This window comes from Morone saxatilis, unplaced genomic scaffold (genome assembly GCF_004916995.1).
Source record: "Morone saxatilis isolate NCDOM2014 unplaced genomic scaffold, NCSU_SB_2.0 Contig12, whole genome shotgun sequence".
Taxonomy (NCBI): domain Eukaryota; kingdom Metazoa; phylum Chordata; class Actinopteri; family Moronidae; genus Morone; species Morone saxatilis.
Genome location: NW_023339674.1, coordinates 24515004 through 24536851, shown reverse-complemented (window position 1 = coordinate 24536851; position 21848 = coordinate 24515004). Strand labels below are relative to the sequence as shown.

The 21848-nt window shown below is 41.9% G+C and overlaps 3 protein-coding genes across 3 annotated transcripts; 2 read left to right on the top strand and 1 right to left on the bottom strand.

Moving 5' to 3' along the window:
* Positions 1–518: 518 nt before the first annotated feature.
* Positions 519–3759, top strand: znf648 (zinc finger protein 648). Its single transcript, XM_035653104.1, has 2 exons — positions 519–537; positions 679–3759. The coding sequence occupies exon 2, from the start codon at positions 724–726 to the stop codon at positions 2245–2247; it is 1524 nt and encodes a 507-aa protein (XP_035508997.1). The 5' UTR covers positions 519–537; positions 679–723; the 3' UTR covers positions 2248–3759.
* A 171-nt stretch (positions 3760–3930) lies between these two features.
* sec16b (SEC16 homolog B, endoplasmic reticulum export factor) lies at positions 3931–15746 on the bottom strand. Its single transcript, XM_035653106.1, has 24 exons — positions 15440–15746; positions 14939–15036; positions 14473–14575; positions 13316–13518; positions 13080–13231; positions 12900–12961; positions 12570–12708; positions 12206–12436; positions 11932–12029; positions 10087–10168; positions 9860–9977; positions 9666–9777; positions 9431–9536; positions 9191–9328; positions 8961–9074; positions 7931–8018; positions 7623–7779; positions 7336–7496; positions 7198–7226; positions 6762–6854; positions 6582–6674; positions 6384–6498; positions 5989–6025; positions 3931–5899 (listed from the first exon to the last, which is right to left on the bottom strand). The coding sequence occupies exons 1-23, from the start codon at positions 15709–15711 to the stop codon at positions 6009–6011; spliced, it is 2781 nt and encodes a 926-aa protein (XP_035508999.1). The 5' UTR covers positions 15712–15746; the 3' UTR covers positions 3931–5899; positions 5989–6008.
* Positions 15747–16546: 800 nt separating this feature from the next.
* On the top strand, positions 16547–19821 carry gadd45ab (growth arrest and DNA-damage-inducible, alpha, b). The gene is made up of 4 exons (XM_035653105.1): positions 16547–17806; positions 18365–18466; positions 18571–18781; positions 19002–19821. Exons 1-4 carry the CDS (start codon positions 17508–17510, stop codon positions 19113–19115), a joined length of 726 nt encoding a protein of 241 aa, XP_035508998.1. The 5' UTR covers positions 16547–17507; the 3' UTR covers positions 19116–19821.
* The last annotated feature ends 2027 nt before the right edge of the window (positions 19822–21848 follow it).

The following is a 21848-nucleotide window of genomic DNA, read 5'->3' as shown; positions in this document are numbered from 1 at the left end:
AATAACCCCCCCCCCCCGAAAAGATAGATAAAGATAAGATAAAGATACATTTGCCTTTAGAGCTGTACTGTAAGGAATACAAGAAACGTAATGACGTCGTTATCAAGTATCTAACAGTTAACTTAAGCTAACACAAGGTTAACAACATGTCTTTCTTTTTTCTTTTCTAAATCTCTGATACTGACTGTGTAACCTACTCAAGGGGCTATATACAAACGGGTAGTAAACTAAGTCAGTGAAAGGTAAGCTGAGCCAGACCGTTAGGGTATCATTGCAGTGCTGACTTGCAGGATAGATGCTGACCCAGAGACGACTGCTGCCAAACTCCGCCCATTAACGCCAATGGACATCTCCCGTAGAGATATACTAGACCCGGGGCTAGTATATCTCTGTGGCCTCTCCTGCACCTGACCCGCACGGAGAGACAGCGGAGGGTGAGTAGTCCTCAAATTCATGAGGTCGACTGATTGCGTTTTGTTTTAATGGGAAGCAAAAATCTCTGGAGGAACATGTGCTGAAGTGTCATATTACTGCAAGGTGCTAAGTTATGTGAAGAATATAGCTGTTACATACTGGTGAATGCAGGCAGCAGCAAAGTAGCATATAAAGTTGTGATAAAGACCCATTAGGCTTAGATGAGAGTGGTAATAACATGCTCTGGGTATTTTTATATTTCAGGTCTTTATAAGGAGGTACAGCAATTCCCTGAACAGCCCAAAACTCATGCAGATGATTTCGTGCCTCACTTCCCAAGGGACCATGGCTGATGAGATCTCCCCAGGGATGTCTGACAGGGCAGTTGTTGGAAAGATAAGTAAAAAGAAACATCAAGAAAGGCACTGTGTCACTCCTTCTCTCCCAGATGGACAGATCTCAATCAACACGAACAATGTGAAGACTGATTCTTCATTTGGTGGCATTTTTGTAGGTATGAACTCGTTTTCGGAGAGCAGTGACACTGGAATCCTTTATCTGAACCCTCTAACACCAAAGTGGTCTCTTGTAGAGAAGTTTGCTGAGCTCTCACCGGGAGAGGAAACAGGACTTAATGATGATGAAGACAGCAGCAGTGAAGAATTGTTACAATGCACTAAATATATTGAGAAAAATAATAAAAATGGATCTAATGAGGTGCTCTTGGACGCTGCACAAAAGGAAAGGAACTGTTCTAAATACCTCAAGAACAATAAGATACAAAGTGATGCGTCAGTCAAACACAGGACACCTAAGCTCAAAGAGCTAAATGCTGAGGAATATTCTCCTGGTGGAGGTGGGAATGAGACCAAAAAGAAGAATGTAAACAGTTGTCCTGTCAAGAAATCTCTTAAAAAGTGTGAAGACGACAAGATCCCTCGTCTTCTGGTAGCGATGAAAAAACGCGGTGGAGTTGACACAGAGCAGCGTCCCTTCAAGTGCACACGCTGCCACTGGGCTTTCAAGAAGTTCTGCAACCTACAGAGTCACTTACAGACACACTCTGGCCTCAAGCCACATGTGTGTGATATATGTGGCAAGGCTTACTCTCACCAGGGAACGCTGCAGCAGCACAAGCGTCTACACACAGGCGAAAGACCATATCACTGCCCCTTCTGTGTGAAGACCTATATCTGGTCCTCAGATTACCGCAAGCATATCCGCACACACACTGGTGAAAAGCCCTATGTCTGTGACACTTGTGGCAAGGATTTCATTCGCTCCTCAGACCTGCGAAAGCACGAGCGGAACATGCACACTAATAACAAGCCCTTCCCATGCACGCACTGTGGCAAGACCTTCAATAAACCCCTCTCCCTCAAGCGCCATGAGCGTAAGCACCTGGGAGAAAGGCCGTTCTCCTGCCCCGACTGCGGGAAGGCCTTTGCTCTGGCCAGTCGTATGGCAGAGCACCAGAAGATCCACACAGGAGTGCGTCCGTACGTCTGCTCTGTGTGCTCCAAGTGTTTCACAAAGTCCTCCAACTTGACAGAGCATGAGGCCATCCACAGTGGAGCGCGGCCCCACAAGTGCCCAGAGTGTGGCGTGGCATTTGCCATGGCTTCCCGCCTCGTTCGTCACCAGTACATCCACAATAAGGAGAAACCGCACAGCTGCACAGGGTGCAGCAAGAACTTTAGCCACCTAGCCACACTGAAGCTTCACCAGGAGCAATCCTGTGCTGGGAGGATCTTTGTCTGCGTGCAGTGTGACAAATCCTTCCAGTGTGCCTCAAAGCTTGCACAGCATATTATGAACCACAAGAATGCCTGAATGTGTTTAAAGACAGGTACTGAAAACATCCATCACTGTGCCAGTACTCTTCACTCAGTTTGCCACTGTATATCCAAATGCAGAGGTATAATTTCTTTCAAATATTCAGTTTCAGACGCGTCGGATCCATTCAAGGTCATAGGGCACCAGGTTGTTTATGTTAAGGTATGTATTTATGATAATTGCACCTTATGAGTTTTAAAACTTGTTACTCACGCACCCTCTTTCCCCATGGTGCTTGGTTCTCGTGAGTGTTGTGTGATAAAAACTGCCTCCAGCACAGCATCAGGAGCTGACAGCCTAATGGTGTAATATGTAAGACCACACAAGAGCCTTAAGAATATAGACACAGTTAAGAATAAGCCCAACATTGCCACTTAGGATTTAAAAAATGCATCATGGTTTATCATGATGAAAAGTTACTGATGATGTAGCATGCCTGGTCAGTCTGAACCTGGTGGTAACGATCCATCACTTCACCACCCTGAATTAATTGACACACACAGTTCCAAATCCTCAACTTTAGAATCAGTGACATTTGCCAAACATACAGTAGATGACAGATAACCAGTACTGAGGATGGGACACTGCTACATTATATTGTCCAAAGAGATGGGGGGACAGCATAGCGTTCTCAACCCACCATTGCCTGCTATACACAACAAGTAACAATTACACAAATACATTCATTCATTCTCAGATGCAGGCTGTTCTTATTTTCCGGTAAATTGCGGGTAGATTTGATACATTTTTTCTTGACGCACAGGCAGCAATAGCTATAAAAAGAAAAGTTCTCTAACGTGTTTATAACTTGGGAGACAACTCCCGAGGCACATTACTCTGACCACATTAATAGACCAGAAGAGTTGTAATGGTTCAGGGAAGCTTGATAATCAGCCATTGCCTTTTTTGGCCAGTTGACTAGAAGTTAGTACACGTTTATCTTCATTATTCGTCATTGTGTTTGACAGTACAGCTATTTCCATGATGGGTGTTTTGTTTGATATGTGGTTTTACAGTTTAGGTTCTGTAGCTTAATTTTCATTATGAACATACCAGCTTCATCATATGCAATCAGAAATATCACACCAAGAAGGGGTGAAAACACAAATAAGGTCTTTTTCAAGGAGAGTGATAAAAGTGCAGAAGTAAGCCTAAAGGCTGTGACTGCATAGGTGAGTTACTACAGCAGCACCCGCTGTGTAATTTGGTGAGATTAATTACCCCCAAAAAAGCACTTGTAAGTCAAATCTTTAAATGCGTTATGTCTGATTATTTTTCTTTTAATTTCAGTATGCATATAATGTCAGTTTTAAGTCTGTGGTTCTTTTTGATCTTTTTGATTGCCACGCACAACAAGCATGTTTGGTTTGTATGAGGGTCTTTCAAACCTGAGCATGCAGTGGATAAACGGGAAACAACATTGCAAACCTGTAGTGTTAAAAAACATTGTTTGAAGATGAAGCTCAATAAAAGTTTCAACTAAATGGTAATAAAATAAAGTCATCAGCCCCTTTTATTTCATTTTTTAACTAATAATGTTTGCTTTCTGAGGAATCATTTAAAACAATAAAGACACATCAAATTTATGCAACAACAAAGTTTAGAAAATTAGGATAATGATGAAGTTACATATCTGACAAAAGAGGAACATGCCTCTATCACACTACTAGGAGAGATTTTTGGGATGCTACTTGAAACTGTCTTTTTGTGTGTTCTGAATGCCTTTATGCTCTATATATGTTATTGGCAGGCAGTAAATGGTGACTCAGATCCTGGTTGTCGGGGTGAGCTTAATTCCTAGGCCAATGTGTCCCACTCACACTTGGCAACTGCAGACTAATGGTAAAAGGAGACGGCACCTGCCGTGTTGTCACTTGTTCTAGATTAAGTGAGAGGCCCCGCTTGGAATCCCAGCTATTCTATGGCAAGATTTATTTATTCAATATGTGACTTTTATTTCATCATTATCAGAGTGGAACGTCATAAAAAAACAACCATATAAAGACTATGGATACAGCTTTTAACATTTTATAATACTGAGAAATTATTTAGGCAAAATTGCACTGATAAATTGGTAATTAATACATTTCATGTGCTGGTACAGAGATACAAAAAAGCATAGACATAATGCATAAAGCACAAAGCCATATGAAAGAAGTCAAAATCACAAACACAGTCATAAAAAGATTCTACTTCTAAAATATATGCCCAAAGTATATATTACTGTGTTTTATATACATTTTAAAGAGCCAACGCTAGCTTTGTGGTCACACAAACATTTATATAATAGAACTATTAATAAAGCCCTTTCTCAGATGAAAGCATTGCAACTATCATCAGCACATAAACAGTTTGATCCTAAAATAATCTGCTAGCTGAGGTTGTAGAGCGTGTTGGATGTTTGTATGGCAGGGGTCTTTCCCAACCACCCCCTTTCCTCTCCCACCATGTGGTATCATCCATCTTGGGCAGCATGATGATGTGAGAATACATTCTTCCTTTTTTTCCCTGTATATATATATATATTTCTTTTTATATGATTAGAACTAAACTGTTCCACTTTACAGATGGTTAAAACAATAAGATATGGTTCACAATGTGCCATCATTTACAAGCAAAGTCAGGCTACAAACTGTGCCTCAGCTTGAAAGATTAAAGATGGCATCTGTGAGGCTAATAATGACCACAGCATAGGGTTACATTACAGTGATCTCACTTATGTGTTTTAACCATTTAATTGTGTTTAAAGATCCAGTGTTCAACATTTAGGAGGATCTATTGGCAGAAATGGAATATATTTGTAAGTATGCTAACATTAGTGTATAATAACCTGAAAATAAGAATTGTGTTTTTGTTTTCTTAGAATGAGCTATATTTATCTACAGAGGGAGCGGGTCCTATTCTACAGATTCCCCCATGTTGAACCGCCATGTTTGTATAACAGCCCGAACGGCCCTAAATAGGGTGTTTTGCATTTTCATGGCCACCATAGTTTGGGACAGGAGGGTGAGGCGAGGGCGTTGTAATCTGCAACTACACTGCTAGACACCTCTAAATCCCATACATTGGTCCGGTGTGTGAGTAGACCTTTTATAAAAGAAGATTAAGCTTTATAGATTTATATGTACTCCTAAATATAACTACAATCTAGCTGATTCTCGTGCCGCACACAACACATGGATAATCATTTATGGGTGACTTGAGCTGCGAGAGTCTGCTGAAATCCAGTACCCAGTGGGCAGTTTTGGTCACAGTTGCAGTTCCAAAGTTTTTTCAGCCGCACTACAGCTCCAAGTCACATCCCTCATACATAAATGGTCATTGGGGTCAATTAAGATATCCCTTTCCCCAAATATGTCCTGCGTCCACTGCTAATTTCCCCACTGTCAGCTTTTGGGAAGTACACTTCAGCTGTTTCAGTTGCTGCAATATGAGTTACTATGCCAATACATCCAGAGTATTTCTGTATCTAATATGCAACGTGATGGTGAACAAGCTGGGGGTTTTTAAAGGGCATCCTTAAAAAAGAAATGTGGGCAGTAGGGAGCGGTTTGGCTCTTACTGGTGTTCACCAAGCTCAGGTGAAGCTCTCATTTAGGAACTGTTAATGCTAGGTGTCCCCACTTTGGTTTTAGTGGTGTCAGTGAACCTACAAACACAATTCAAAGTAGTTAATAGGAAATCCTTTAAAAACCTTAAATATGGTACAGACATTTATCTTCAAGTAACTTAATTTACCTGATACAGGCAAGTGGTTTCTACCCCAGCTGCTGGCCTATAAAGAAGACATTGATATTTATAGAATACTATCATATTTGCATAGTTTTAATCTAGGTAAAATGTCATCAGTGGCAGCCAAAATCATTGCCAATGTTTTAGATTTCAGGGCTAAAAGAATGTAAGCTGCATATCATTTGCTTCAGCCAAAATTTGAAACAGGACACGCTGGTCAGCAACTGTTAATGGCAGTAACACAGAATAGAACGGTCAGTGACCTCTGATGTCCCTGACATTAATAACATTAACAAGGAGAATATGGAACTTGTCAACAACATGTTTATGATTTGACCAGTTGGAATCTCTTAAAAATGTATCAAGGCTGACAATTAAAAAACATTGTTAAAATAATTTACCTGCTTTCCTTGAAAAGGGATTGATCTCTGCAGGGGAAGGCTGGGATGGAAACATGCCAGGAGAGACAATGGTAGGCGGGGGAGGAGGGCAGACACCAGTAGTAGGTGGTAACACCTGAGAAAACATACAAAAATATATATCTTAACATCACCTAATCGAAAACGGAACATATAGATGTATATGGACTTGACTCTTACTGTCTGAGCTGGGCTTCCCTGCTCCGAACTCTCCTTTCGTACATCTTTGGGTTTTGATTTGAACCAACCACTGAACCATCCTGCCTTGGCGCTCTGCGTAAAACACAGAGAAAATGTGTCACGTGTTAAATGACTGTAATGTGGTTTCACAGATGTCAACTTGACAGGGGCTCCACCCACCTGTTTAGGAGGCTTGTCGATCTGCTCGGAGGCCTCTAAACCTTGGGGGATGTGATGATGACTGATGCCGACTTCCAGCATCTGACCCCCCATCTTCAAAGGCAAATACAGGTGACGACACACATCCAGGTAACTTTTTGGAAATATTTTCCAATGCTTAATACCAGTGGTTCCTACATTTTTACAATTCTCTGTCGGTATTTTTTATTTTCTAACAATCAAATTAATATGTTTGTTGTCAAATTCAGTGTTTTCTTGATGCTTGGCCATTATTCTATTAGCTCTTTGGTTGTTCAAATCTTGAAATATGCTATTTACAGTAGTAAAAATATTGTAATTTTTAGCAACAAATTCAATTAATCAATCAACATTAATCTTGTTTATGTTCCTTGCTTTTTTACCAGTACAAAATATTACAGACATCAACAACACTCACTGTGCCTGCTCCAGAGGATAACCGAGCCCCTGTAGGAGAAATGAAATCAAAATATCACACGCACGCTGACTCTACAGCCCATAATAAATGTCTGAATAGAGAAAGGAATGAATGCTGTCTGACATTAGGGGTTCTCACTCTCTGCTGCTGATGGCAGATTACTCAGAGGACAATGTGGCGGGGCAGTTCTGACTTCAGCACTATCTGTGTTATGATAACTGAAGTCTTGGCTCGCAGCCACTGTGGGCCCTGGGGGAGCATAAACCATCGGTACTGGCATTGGACAATTGGCAAGTGGCCTAGACAGAGCAACAGGGAGAGAATGATGACATAACAGGGTTCATTAGGACTGGATATCACGCATGCAGTAAGATGTTGCAGTATGTAGTTAGGGTGAATAAGGCATGTTGCTGCAGATTGTGTACCGGTCCTGAGCTCCACTAACGTCCCACGACAACGTCATTTCCTCAGTGTGTCCTTCAACCCGATGCTCAGGGCTTTCTTGATCCTCTGTGCCTCTGTAATAAAGGAGTTCAGGCTCTGGACTCTGGATGTCACGGCTTAGGTCATCCAAGTCTGGTTCTGTAGGAAAATTAAAATGAAAGCAACATTCTGAAGTATCATTAAGAGTAGTCATAGCAGACGTACAAGAAAGCAGAGGCAGACACTGCTCTCTAGTAGGAAACAGGGCACACAGTGCATCGTTTGAGGCAATAAGAAGATTAGAAATTACCTAAGCACACTTTTCCATCCTCGTGGGCCAAAGCACTTCCCTCAGGAAGTGGCTGCTGGTATGTTTCAGTACAGTCGTAACTCCCGGTCTGAGTAAAATAACACATTTAAACTTTATATAGATTTAGTGTCTGAACAAGAGTCTACAGCACCTCCATGAGGCTGAACTTAGGCACAGCAATTCTGTAGCACGCTAACATACCCACAATGACAGTGCTGACATGCTGATGTTTAGCAGGTATAATAAAAACAAACAAACATGGAACATGCTAACATTTGCTAGTTAGCACTAAACAAAAGTAGAGCTGAGGATGATGGGAATGTCATTTATTTTGCAAGTATTTGGTCATAAAGCAAATGCAAATGGTGGCACTAGACGAAAAGTTAAGGAAACAAAATCAAAAGTTGTGGAGACATCTCACTAAAAAACACAAACGTCAACCTCATGGCAGTGCTAGAGGAATAGTCAGGGGATCACCTAAATCAATGGGATATGTCGTCTGGAAACGATGAGAGTTTTATGGCAATCCCTGTACCTCCACTGCTTGTGCATGTGGGGCAGTGCTTGAATTGGTAAGAATGAAAGTACCAGAACGCTAAACCAGCAGCCAGTATAGCACACACGTAGCATCTGGGGGGCAGGGATTGTGTGCAGTTTTTATTATAAATACAAAGGTATGGTGTACTGACTATCTGTGGACAGAGAATTTTAGAGGTGCAAGCACATATCTAAGCTCTTATCCAGCAGCTTTCCAACTAAACTAGACCACATGCTGGATATGTACATTGCCTTCACACACGGCAGGAAACAGACTTATTTTATAGACCTGCATTCAAAAGGACTACACCAACTACAACATGTCATTACTACGTTCCAAGCAGTGTTGTGGGGGAATAAAGAAGCATTGTTCTATCTAACCGGTTAAGATTACTGTATTTTCTGAACATCTTAAACAAAAAAGTTATATCTCATTTTCATATTTTTCCTTAATATTAGACAATTTTCTGAAATGCTGGTCTGGAGCACCCACCTGAATACTGTGGTACCTTGCACGGAGCTGTTTCAGCCAGTCAGGTTCCTGCTCGGCTCCGCTAACCCCTGTTTCACTGAACTGACCCTCCGAGTGTCTCAGCCTCTCTGACAGCTGCACACATAACATACATACAGTACATCTTTGTAGAACTGAACTCATACACACCTAATTACTTTGATTACATGTATGTATGATAGGTATGTGTGTATAGTAGGATGTGTGAATACCTTAATAACCTCTCCAGTCAGCACAAAGAAAGGCTCCCTCTGCCTGAGGATGGCCTGTCCCACCACCTCACAGTAATGAAAGGCCTGTGATGCAAGCCCACAGTCCAACAGTCGACTGGCATAGAGGAACTTATATACCTGACCACAACGCAGCAACATTCAGCCTCACATGCCCCTTTATCAGAATAATTGTATAATTTCTAAAATTGTTTGTAGAAATCTGGTGTAAATGGAAGCTACCTGAAAGGACGGTATTGAAAAGCATTTGCCCCCAAGTGTCTGGCTGTACTCATACAACTCGGTGCACTGGATGGCAGGGTTTGTGGCAAAGTATTCAAAGGATTGCCTAAAGAAGAGGCAAGGATACACCAAAGACAAATACACAGTAAGTGAGATACCCTCTGCAAACATTCAGACAAAATTAGGACTACATGGACGGCAACTAAACTGATGAATGGCATCGAGGACCGCTTACCTGTGGCTGCTGCCTAGAAGCACCAGTCTGTCTGCTTTCTGCGTGAACACCCCGAAGGGAACGCTGGCTGTCAGGTAGCACACATGGGCGGCATGTAAGAGGCCTTTGGAGGCTGCACAGGCAAGAGTAACACAAAGCAATCAGCTCCCATATCTGTGCCGAACCTACCTGTTAGTCTATCAATGTGTCTATACCGAGAGAGTCTCCCATGGTGACGATGGCCTTCTGTTGGACGGCGGGATCTCCTGTCTCATTGGAGAGCATAACAGCCAGATGGGGCGTCCAGTCTCCCCATTTTTCATTTCCACAGCCCTGAGCACACAGAACATCGCTATCAAAGCTCTTATTGGATTATAAGCTACAGCTACAATAACTGAAATTGTCACGATTCACATGTGTGAAGAGTTTCTGGATGTTTTACCGCAGCTACAGCAGGGATTCTCCCAGACAGAAGCTGGAAGAGAGTCTGGAGGGGATCACTGGCCGTTAGCTGGCCCGTAAACCTGCCAAAAGAGCATTTTTTTTTTCATTGCACGTCTTAACTGAGGCTTTAGTACAGGCTAGCAGCAGAGCTACTGTGCTAAAACCCTCAACCCTCCCCCACACATTCCTCTAGAGTCTAGTGTCATGAGAGGCCATACAGTATGCTACATGGGAGATACTGGTGCTGCCAAAATAGTCTGTCCGTAAAAAAAAATGGATTGGGTTTCATGAGAAATAGCTCACAGAATCTGTAATTTAGTGATATAGTCCTCACTCAGCACAGTTCTCCTGCTGAAAATGGACCACTCCTCTCTGACTGATGCAGAGACTGAAGGGCATTAATTGAGCTTGTTGTATGTCAAACCAGATTATTTGGTGTTAATGGTCTGTTATGTACTGTAATAAGATGACCTACTGCAAATTATAAATAATTTAGAAGATAAAGATAAACTCTGACAGACATTCTGTGAGCTCAAAGAAATAATTAAAAAATAGTTATCCATATTTGATAAATAAATAGCACCAATAAACACACCATATCACATCAATAGCTTCATCTAAAGATAGAAAACTAATATTATTTTCTTTATCTTAAAAGGGTTTACGAACAGGAGGCTGTGTTTAAGTGTTCCAGAGGTCTAATCTCTTCTTGTTTTCATAAGTGTAATTACCTTCCTTCTAAATGAAGGCCATTATTTTTGGACACAGAACTCATTGGATAGAGTAGATGTCCTGTCCTGTTCCTTGCCATGTGCTACACAAGTCACAAGTAGAAGCATATGTGAGTCCTCCTCCCTCAGTTATGACTGCAGACAAATGCTACAGGAGTTCATTGCTTCTTCTATTATAGTCTCCATAACTGAGTTGTTTTAACATATGTTCAGTACAGTATATACTGATGCAGTTATTCCAATAAAATTGTCAGATCCACATCTCAAATACATTTTTGTATGATTATGTTAAGTTCCACAAATAAACAATGTTTACTATGTTTACCCTTTTAGTTTAGTCTGTTAGCATGCTATTGCTAATTAGCACTAGACACAAAGTAAAGCTGGGGCTGGTGGGACATGGTTGGTATTTAGTCATAAACCAAAGATTTGATGATGGCAATAGATTTAAAGTCAGAGGATCACCAAAGCTGTTACACTTTATCTTGATCGGGAAATGAATGTCTGTGCTAAATGTCATATCTGTCCAATAGTCGTCGAGACATTTCAACCAAAACCACAAATGTCAAGCTTGTGGTAGTGCTAGAGGAAAAGTCAGGGGATGACCAAAGCCAGTAGGATTCATCCTGTGGGGGCCATGAAGGTCAGTACAAAATATCATGCCAATCAATCCAATAGTTTAGTTCAGTCTGTACCAAAAGGGTGGACCTACCAACCTAGTTTCAGATTTAATCATTTAGATTTAATCACACGACTCTTCTTGACTTTCCAAATGTTATTGGACTGAGTGGATCCAATTTTCTTTTTCCCATGACTGTGTATAGGGAAATGTCACGTAATGAACAGAGGGCACTACACCAGGACATCAGTTCACAGCTCAGCTGCATTCCTGGGGGCTTGACTAAAACTAACGCACAGGAAGCTGGGAATATACTTCAAATATAAGTGATGGAAACACTGGCCACATTTCCTTGTTGCTATAACAGAAGTTTAAAGCAGGTCCTAAGTATCTAAGTTTAGTCCGAGGGAGCATTTCTTCACAAATTACCGCCCGTGTGTAGAGTTGTGTACTGATTTCTTGCAGCTGTCATGTCTCAGATTGCTTTTCTCACCTGTTTAGTACAGTGGTATAGGACCTGTTGTCCATTTTGCTGGCTAGGAAAAGCGCATGCCCCCACAGGCCACTGCTCATTGCTGACTCCAAGGCCTCCTGGAAACCACATGGGAAAGAGTGAGGGGATAAACAACCATGGCACCTTTACGCACAGTTAGCTGACAATAGTTCTGAACTTTTCAGTAGAATTTTAATTCAAAAGACCTAACCTGTAATGGTATATTTTTACATTGTGGTAAATAACTAAATAAGAGCGTTAAAAAGGTGAAAACCTTCTTTCTTCCACCCAGCAGCAGTTGGGTGTAGCTCTGCAGGGCCTTCTCAGAGGTCTCAGAGCTGAAGCTGCTCCAATTTCCTGTGAGCAGGTCGTCTCCTTTGCTAGGTGGTGCTTCAGCAGTTGTGGCATCACTGAAGTCAATGAGCGTGGGAGCATCTGACTCCCAGCTTCCATCTGAATGTGAGCCCTGCATCAGCAGCTCTGCGATATCTGAGCCAACTATTTGCTGAAACAATAGAAATTATGTAATAACTGTATCAGAAAAAAAACTAATAATTAATTTGATGTTAAGCCTATTGTGTACTATTTCTACATATCATAACAACAACAAGATGATAATAACAAGATGATACACTTACTCCATTCTGTCTGCAGAGCAGTATCAGTAGATTCCACAAGAGGGCAGCAGAGCTCTTATCATGCAGCTTGTCAGCTCTCATGCAGGCACCTGCCCTCTGGTGGGCAAACTCTATAGCATCGACTTTGTGCAAATCTTCCCTACAAAAGCCAACATTTAAAGGTTGAATTTAAAAAATAATCTTTGCAAGTCACACATGACTAATACAAATTTCAGATGTGTTCAGTAGAATGTACACCAATGGAGAAAATGGCATCAACCCTAATTTTAAGATTATTAAGTGGTGAGCATTTTCAGTTTCAGAATTGCATAACAAATGACGAAGCAATACCTGGTTAAAGGTCCTGGGAAGGTTCTCATCTCCTGCTGTTCCTTTGTGTCACTCAGAATGACCTGTCCAAACATAAAGACAAAAATAATTTCTCAAAGGTTTTATCCAAGAATACAGTATTAGTGGTTAAAAAGAAGAAAATGTAATAAAGTTATAAGCACAGGGTGGTGTTGAACACACCTCCAGACTGTGGATTTCCAGCTGGCTGACATTCTCCTGTGTGGACAAGCCCGGAGTGACCCGTATCAGCTGGCCTGCGGGCCCAAAGCTGGCTACCGCATGAGGGACTGAGTACTTCAGAGGAGCTGACACCTGATGCACAGGTCCGTGCTCTGAGGAGATATGAAGCACAAAGGAATGAGTGTCATGATAAACAGTGAGTGAAGTGGACACTGAGAGAGAAACTGTACACTCACCTGCAGCAGACATGTGAACGGGCTCACTGTGTTCAGCTCCGTTGATGTACTGACTCAGTTCATAGCTGCTGGAGGATAACCCTGAGTTTTTGGAACTTTCTAATGTCCCCATGTAATAGGAGGAAACCTCTTCATTCTCTCTGGAGGGATTATCCTCGTAGTCATTGAGGTAATGCTGGGAGCTGTCTCTCCCTTGGTCATACCTGAAAGAACGTATTTCATTTTAATAGAAATATACATCAGGGTTGCTACTTTCTATTGCTGCTACAACACATACGTAATTCAGCCTGTACCTGTAAATACACAAGTACACTTGTTATCAACACTGAGGAGCAGATAGGACACAGACACATCCTACAGTGCAGGTGTAATTAGGACTAGAAAAGTTATAAACTGCAGTGGGGTTTATGTCTGACTAAACACACAAAAGACTGCTGCTCACTGACAGCTGAAGTTCATCTTAGTACTTCTGGGTTAGTTTTGTTTTCTGTAGATTTACATTAAGTTACCATTATCTTTTGTCTCCTGGACTACTGTAACAGACCATATAATTCTGGTACCTGTCAGAGCTCCGTCCACAAGCTCCAACTGATACACGACACTGCTGTCTGAATAATAACTGGCACCAAAACAAAATTAATAACACTACCACTTTTGTCCAGGTGCCTAAAATGAAAGTTCCTTGTAGGGGCTTTAATATTACTTATTTTCCATCAACACAGAACTGGTTCTGTGTTGTTCTGGTTCATGCACATAGTAATGAGGAACCCAAAAAGTTGGTTCCCAGTTGGAACCAAATAATAGCCGGATTTCCTCGGGAACCAAAGTAGGCATGCCATATTCTAAAGGTTATTGTGCCAACGCCCTCTGTTGATGACACATCCTCAGTGGTTATGCTGGTGGAAACGCAGGCTGGTTCCAAGAATGTTGAACAAAACCAGTTTAAGAACCAGAGCTAATTTGGTGGAAAAACATGATAGAACATATAGCACAGGCATGTACAAACAACACTGTATAATTTCAAAGTCTTCTTTGAGCAATGTTGTGCAATAACACCATAGCAACGGCTTTGAATTGATCAAATTAATTGATCAGTGTTCTACTCTGAAGTGTGACTATGGGGTTGACTTTCACAGAAGGGGAATCTTGCAGCTCACCTGTACTCCTCAGTGTTGGAGCTCCCTGAATGTTCCTGCTTGTATGTTCTGTCATGGTAGTGGTCCGTCTTCCAGGACTCTTGGGGACCCCACTGGCCAACATCTTAATGATCAGAATAACATACAAGTACCATCTTAGTGGTCGACCAATATGGCTTATATATACATATACAGTTATCTTAGCCAGTAACACATTGTTTTAGATGGAGTTTTATTAATTAATATAACATAAAAATACATTGGTCTGAGAACGTGACTGGTGTTCAAGGGAGGGTGGAGTACAGTATGTCAGAAGAGATGTAATTTAACTGCATTATTATAACATAACATATATATATGGCCGATTATCTCAAAATGTTAGTTAACCAGCCCAATTAATCAGTTTATTTATAGTTTTTACCAAGACATGGGGTGTAGTACTCTGCCAATAAAAAAAGCTTTGTTGTATCAGTTGTCTTCCCTGTACCTTGTCGTCCATGCTGTCCTCTATAGTAGTCCTGGTCATAATAACCATAGTTGTCTCTGTAGTCCCAGTGGTTGGGAGGTGGATAGTCATACCCGTGTCTGGAAACAAAAAGCTTCTGGTTTTATCATTGCATTGATTCATTTGCTTTACCTGTTAATCCTTCCATCAAGACGGCACCATAATGTACTGAAACACTCATCTATAGAGATTTTTTTTGGAGTGATCAGATTTCCTCCTGTCTTTTGTCTTCCTTTTTAGCGACAGGTGTCTGGTGAGTATCCCAGCATGCACAGAACAGCAGAAGGCCACCCTGCGCTCAGCCTAATGGATTTACTTGAACCTGGGCTTTTGCACCATCATACTGTCCCCAAATCAGTGCACCATACTATAACATGCATGATTATATACACTGATATTATTATTAACTTCTTCCTTGTATTTAGGTGCAGTCACCTTGGCACAGTACGTACAATAACACCAATGATCTGTTACTGCACACACCTGGACTGGGGTCTTTGGTGTTCCGGACAGCCATGGCCATAAGCATACTGCTGAGTGCTGTAAGGATACGGCTCTGGTCTGGCAGGAGGACTGGTGAAATGAGTCCTGTAGCGGGCATCAGGATGAGCCCAGTGCCTGTCCCAGTCTCTGGGGTTCTGTGGTGGGTAGCTCTGATCCCGATCCTGCTGAGAATACCTGTAGTAGTCCTCTTTGTCTTTGGCTTTGTGGGAGTGACGGCCAGAGTCGGACCGGGGGTGACCTCTGTGATCCATGCTGACCCCTTCACACAAGAGCCTACCTTAACACCTTGGGGAGCAGGAGTTTGTGTCTGTAGGAGACCCTTATTCCAAAGTAAAATCCACACAAAGAAATGTGTTTTTGTTTAGGTCCTCACAGCTCTGAGGTGCAGTCAAAGTACGTCCACTACTGCCACATCATTTCACAGGGAAGTCACAACATGAGCTGATAACAAGTCAACATGATAACAAGAGGATAAAGTTCACAAAATACAGTGGCCCATATAGTATGTGCTGCTGCTGAACTGGGACCAGTGCTACAGAGAGTGTCCCAATGAGAGGAAAAAACTTACCAAAGGACACTTTATAAAAATCAAAGTCATGTCACTGAGGGTATTAATGTGCATAATGTTTGCTCTCTGTGTGTCTCCCGGGCTCGGACAGTAAACATTGGAGCACGCCCTGAGCGCTCTGACAGCTGCCGACAGCTGGAAAAGAGGAAATCACGTCCATTCTAAGGATGACTCCAACAAAATAAAATCCCGTCAGCCTGTTCTGCTTCGTCCCGACATTACTGACCGGGTCCTCGGATTGTTACTTACATGTGGAAAAAACATTTAAGTGTTGAGTCCTGCCACGTTGCCGGTAGGGAAGATGCGCAGTCTGTTATTCGGTTGAGCTGGTCTCCGGTCGGTTTCTGTGATGTTTCTGTGCAACGGGGCCGCAAGGAAACTGATCCCTAGTCAGTGGTAACTTGGAGGCTGAACTTCTCTTGTAGTAAAAAAGCGTTTATGTTACGTTGCCAGCAGAGGCGCTCTAATCCTAATATCCTGTGGATATACTTTCCTGTCACTAACTTTTACATTCATTTTGTATCAACCTCAGGGTGAATGAAGAGACTGACCTTTCATATGGGACACTGGACCTGCACTGCAGACAAACATACTTGCCTCACACCCATTTCTTCTAAAGCAATAATGTATTAGAATTGTGCCTTTTTTGTGTACATATACAACAACATCAACCAAAGCGCACACTGAGGCACAACTTCTCAGATATAAAACCATATTTTGTATATAAATAAACGTAAAAGCATATTGAAATTAGACATGATTTCATGATCTTTAAAGTAATACACTCATTTAGATGGTTTTTAAATGTTAGCTTCTTGTGTATAGCCTATTCGTGTTTTTTTTTTTGTTTTTTTTTTGCATAAATGTCCTCTTTATATTCTGGTAACTAAACAAATGTGTGCGCTGAAATGTGTACGCTTATGACAAATTAACATACTACACTACATGCCATAATAATAATAATAATACATTTGCTGGAGTCGGATATGTTAGCTGTTAACTAACACTTTTAAAATTGTATTTCTAATAGTCTGACAGCTATACAGGCTTTTTATATATATACATATATATTTGAACCTTGGAGAGAAAGGGCACAATTACCAATTTTATGGGGAGTAATAGAAAAGTAATATAACTATTAGTGTAACTAATTACTGTTTTCAGAGATTAATTAGTAAAGCAATAATATTATTTTTGAAAAGAATAATGAGTAATAAATTAAATTTTTTCAGTAACCAGCCCAACACATAACTTTGTGATTATATTGCATAAGCTGTTTGGAGAGACAAGATTACATCAGCAAGTACAACGTTTTTGAGTATTGAGTATTTCATTTGGAGCTGCAACATGCAAACACTATAGCAGAGTCCTAACGACTCACTTCTGATCACTTGGCTTTGTGTGTGCTGGTTCCTGCTACTGGAAATCTAAAGCTGCTGTAATTTCCTCTTAAATTCGAGTCAGAGCTTTTAATGAGTGATGAACTGTTCCCTGTATTTGTCAGTGACCTGTCACGGCCACAGGGTATCGCTGTATCCACAAAGACCGGCTGAAAACAGAGCCGCGCGTCCATGTGACCGGTGGGACCGGTTTATTATGCAGATGAGCTGTGGTGACAGAGGCTTTTACTACTGGAGACATTGGACTCGGCGGACACACACTGAGAGTCTCAGCTCACAGAAGCAGTCGGGTTTCGCTCTGGATATTGTTCAACAGCAAACCGCTCGGATGTGCAATATGACTTTTGAAGAAACCGGTGGAGATAATTCTTCAGAAAGGTTAGCTTGTGTTGCTTTTTGCACCTTTCCTGCATTTCTCTCGCTGATTCTGCGTTCGTTGCAACTTGTTTTTGATCTGAATTTCACCCTTTTTGAGACGCTTTAAAAACGCTTCTAGGTGCAAATGCAAATGCTCTAACCTGTTTTTATTTAGAACTGCTACTTGCTGTTTGAAGCGGGGTTTCTCTCATATCGTCTGTTCTGACTGCCATTCAGTGATAGTTGGTCTCGTACACTGTAACGTCAGCTAACACAAGTGCAACGGTCAGCTAACGTCAAGCTAACTTTATAGTTATAACGTTAGTATAGTTATTGTTTCAGCTAGCGTTAGCGGTACCTGCTCATTGTCTCCGGGTCATATCACAAGTATTCTTATTGTTAAGTCTTGCGGTGTCTATCGGACATGCAACGTTACATCATTAGCTACCAGTCATGTCATGTGAATAACATTTCCATTATATAATAAAATAACATTATTAATATCTGAAATGCGTTGACGTGTGTTCTTGTGTGTTTTTCTGGCTGGTTTTTCAATAATATGTCAATGTCTCCCCTCAGGATGGACTCGGTGGCTAAAGCATTAGAGGAGGTCCTGAGCTCTGCGTTACCTCAGGGTTGCATCACTGTTGGAGTCTATGAGGCAGCAAAGTCACTAAACGCGTAAGTGAATCATAAAATAACTCCTGTAGCCTGAGCTCTGGTAAATCTACAGTGCATAAACGTGAGCCCTTTTCCTCACAGCTCTTTCTCTTTGCTGCTTTCAGGGATCCAGACAATGTGGTGCTGTGTCTGCTGGCCACAGACGACGATGAGGAGGATGTGGCTCTCCAGATTCATTTCACCTTAATCCAGGCTTTCTGCTGCGAGAACGACATCAACATCCTGCGGGTGAGCAACACCAGGCGCCTGGCAGAAATACTTGGAGGAGTGAAACCTGGAGGCGAGCCCATGGACCTGCACTGCGTTCTAGTTACTGTAAGTGTCGTTACTCATGTCTGTTTACTATCGCTGCTGTATGTTGCTCACTTCCCCTCAGACTGAGCTGTTTTGCCCTGAGCCAGTTTTATTACTCAGGTCATTGTCGGTGCTTGCAACGAGATGTTGCTAGCAGCGGTTGTGCAACCTGAACAATTTCAGTCTGTTTGCACATTTCATAAATCAGCAGATGTTAACTGCTTTGCCCCTTCTCCTGCAGAATCCTCAGTCGTCACCGTGGAAGGACCACGCGCTGAGCAAAGTGAACAGATTCTGCAGAGACAGTCGCTGTTTGGATCAGTGGGTGCCCGTCATCAACCTGCCCGACCGATGAAACCACTTGGAATATTAATGTATTGTGTGCATTGGAGAAAAGTAACTGCACAAGGCCTGTGTTAATGTCTGTGTTGGATTCCTTTGGAAAGTGCCCCAGAGAGAGAGAGAGAGAGACGGGAGGGGCAGAAAAAAAAGGAAAAGCAAAACGTTCCAAGAAATTTACCAGGTCAGGGCGAAATCATGGGCCAAGGAAGAGTGACTCAGCAGTCTGGGTTCCAGGATTTCCAATGTATGACTGCGCCTTTCTCTACCGAGAAAGAAGCCTTTACAGGAAACTGGATCATGTGAGTGGAGGAGCGCACATGGTGGTGAGCACAAGCGCGGGACAGGGGAAAAGCAGACAGAGAACCCCAGTTGACTCTGAGAACTGGACCATGCTGATGTGGACCAGTCAGAACTCTCGGCTTGAAGGACTCCTTGTGAAAATTTGACCAAATCTAAGCATTTCTTTAACAGCACATTTATTTAATAGTATTTAAGACTTTGACACTTTGATAACTCAAAAGGGAAACTTTTCAGTTTATTATTATTATTATTATTATGATTATTATTATTATAATTTAAAGGGCAATGCAATGTTTAGACTTGTCCACTAACTGGTGTTTTTATGTGTTATTAATTTAATTAGTTATATTTATTGTGCATAGTTCATGGAATTCTGCCTTGTTAAGTTGAATGAAATAAACAAAACAACCAACAGTTCACAGAGTGTTTTTGCCTCAATGATTTCCAGTTACTACAGGTTCATCGTGTTCGTAGGAAGTCACACAGTGTCCCGAGGAACAGGGCATGCCTCTCGCGCCCACATAACATATGAAGCTCAGCGTGCTGCCAAACAGGGTTTGGATTTTGTGCTGGCATGCCACTGGGCAGGTTTAAGTATTTACTCAACACATCTCTAACCTTTTCAGCAGCTTCCATCTCTTGGACCGAAAGCAAGCTAATGTTCTGTTAAAATGATTACCATCTTTTTATTTCCAACTTAAAATAGTACCATGTTCCGGCCCAAATCTGCTGCTGGCATGCAATTCCTTGAAATCAGCTTTCCTCTTGCATGGGAACTGTAGTAAAATGTGACCTTTTGCACATTTCGAGGGTCCAGTTACATTGAGGGGAGGAGAATTCCCATTGTAGTGTGTATCTGAGTGGGGCTCATCTTGACGTCTCATTCTTTACAGCCTTCTGCATCTACCCCATCAGAGCTAAATTTACTGCTGAGTGGATTAAAAATAGAGAGGCAAGAAGACAAAACTTGTTGAAGACCCATTCCAGACTGTGCAAAAAGAGAAAACCAGAAATTATTGGTGCTTGCACAGAGTGGGGAGGGACAAAGCCTTCTACACAGAGGGTCACAAGACAATAGATGTATGAGTCAGGGCTATTCAGGCCTCCATTGCTAGAGCTGTACAGTACTTTAGCTTCACGGCAAAAAATAGCCCTGTGAATAGAGGCGCCCCCCGACCACTGACAATACTTGTAATTAACAGGCAGCATACACACAGAGAGGCTGACCTGCTGCAGAGATATCCATGTGCAACAACAGTCCTCTCCGGTGGTCCTATCAGGTGGTGAATAGGAGATGGGGAGGGAAAAAAACTGGGTCAAAATGCTGGACTGCCTGGAAGACTGGGGAGGAGCGCGGGTGTGACTGGGTGCCGGAGGGTTTGTGTTAAATTGGCCTAAGTTAAAGAGTGCAGTTTGCAAATGTGGTAAAACTGTGCACAGAGGCCAAAGACAGTTCCACAGTCTAGGTAAGAAGACTCTAGTTACACTTTTCCAATGACTCTGAGATTTTGCTGCTGGCTTTATGGAAGCTGGCAATCAGCAGAACTAAAATGTTATTTTAGTGTTAGATGAGACACAAAAAATGTGTAAAAAAAAATAAAGGTCTGAGATGTTTCCTTGGAAAGTGGAACAATAACATCAGAAATACCAGAGCAGGATGAGTGTAAAATGACACATGAAGGCCAATTTGATCATTAAGAGAACCACTTTTTTTCCTTAACCAGAACCTTCTTGTCACGCAAGGAGGGGCCACTAAAAGTAGATACTTGATAATTGGCTTGTCCTGGAGCTTCTCCACTGCACTCGCAGGTAATACAATCACTGCAAACAACGCTGCGACAAAGCCTGCGCTATCCATCATCTGACTCAAGTAGGGGTTACATCAATGTGGGCCAACAAATATGGCTTGACCTGATTGTGGATGTAACATCACACCTGAGGAGAGTGAGAAAGGAGAGAAAGGGTTGCCCAGAGGAGCAGGGATTATTGCATAACAGGCTGGTCCTGGCTCAGGGGCACAGAGGAACCTTCGCTGAGAAATTAGAGCAAGCGAGAATGTTTATGTGCTCCTGACCTGATACTAGAGACACTTATCCACTTGTTTGAAGATAGCGACCTGTGATGCCAACAAAGGAATGACAATAGGCCTAGTTAAAGACCAATTCCGCTAACGAGTGTAGATTAGGTCAAACTGGTTTTTGGCAGAATAAGTATCTCTTTTTAGCTCCAAATAAACTACAACCAGAGAGTGATTACAATATATTATACAAAGCAGGAATGAATGTAATGCAAGTAGCAGGTTGAGTGTCTAGTTGCTCCCGTGTGAACGTTTACAGGAAGTCAAGCCACATCGGTGAAATTTAATGTGGTCGGGAACAACAAACTGAAATTGTAGGCAACTAGCCTCTGGGTATCTGGGATCCGCATTCCATTTCACATTAATGTC

Bases quoted from the DNA above. Each gene is read 5' to 3' on its own strand.
- znf648 (XM_035653104.1), top strand. From the start codon at position 724: ATGCAGATGATTTCGTGCCTCACTTCCCAAGGGACCATGGCTGATGAG.
- sec16b (XM_035653106.1), bottom strand. From the start codon at position 15,711: ATGGATCACAGAGGTCACCCCCGGTCCGACTCTGGCCGTCACTCCCAC. The intron at 9,537-9,665 runs GTAAGCGGTCCT...CCTCTTCTTTAG, and splicing joins CTTCTAGGCAGCAGCCACAG to GCAATCCTTTGAATACTTTG. The intron at 7,227-7,335 runs GTGAGAACCCCT...TTTCTCCTACAG, and splicing joins TCTGCCATCAGCAGCAGAGA to GGGCTCGGTTATCCTCTGGA.
- gadd45ab (XM_035653105.1), top strand. From the start codon at position 17,508: ATGAACTGTTCCCTGTATTTGTCAGTGACCTGTCACGGCCACAGGGTA. The intron at 18,467-18,570 runs GTAAGTGAATCA...TGCTGCTTTCAG, and splicing joins GCAGCAAAGTCACTAAACGC to GGATCCAGACAATGTGGTGC. The intron at 18,782-19,001 runs GTAAGTGTCGTT...CTTCTCCTGCAG, and splicing joins TGCACTGCGTTCTAGTTACT to AATCCTCAGTCGTCACCGTG.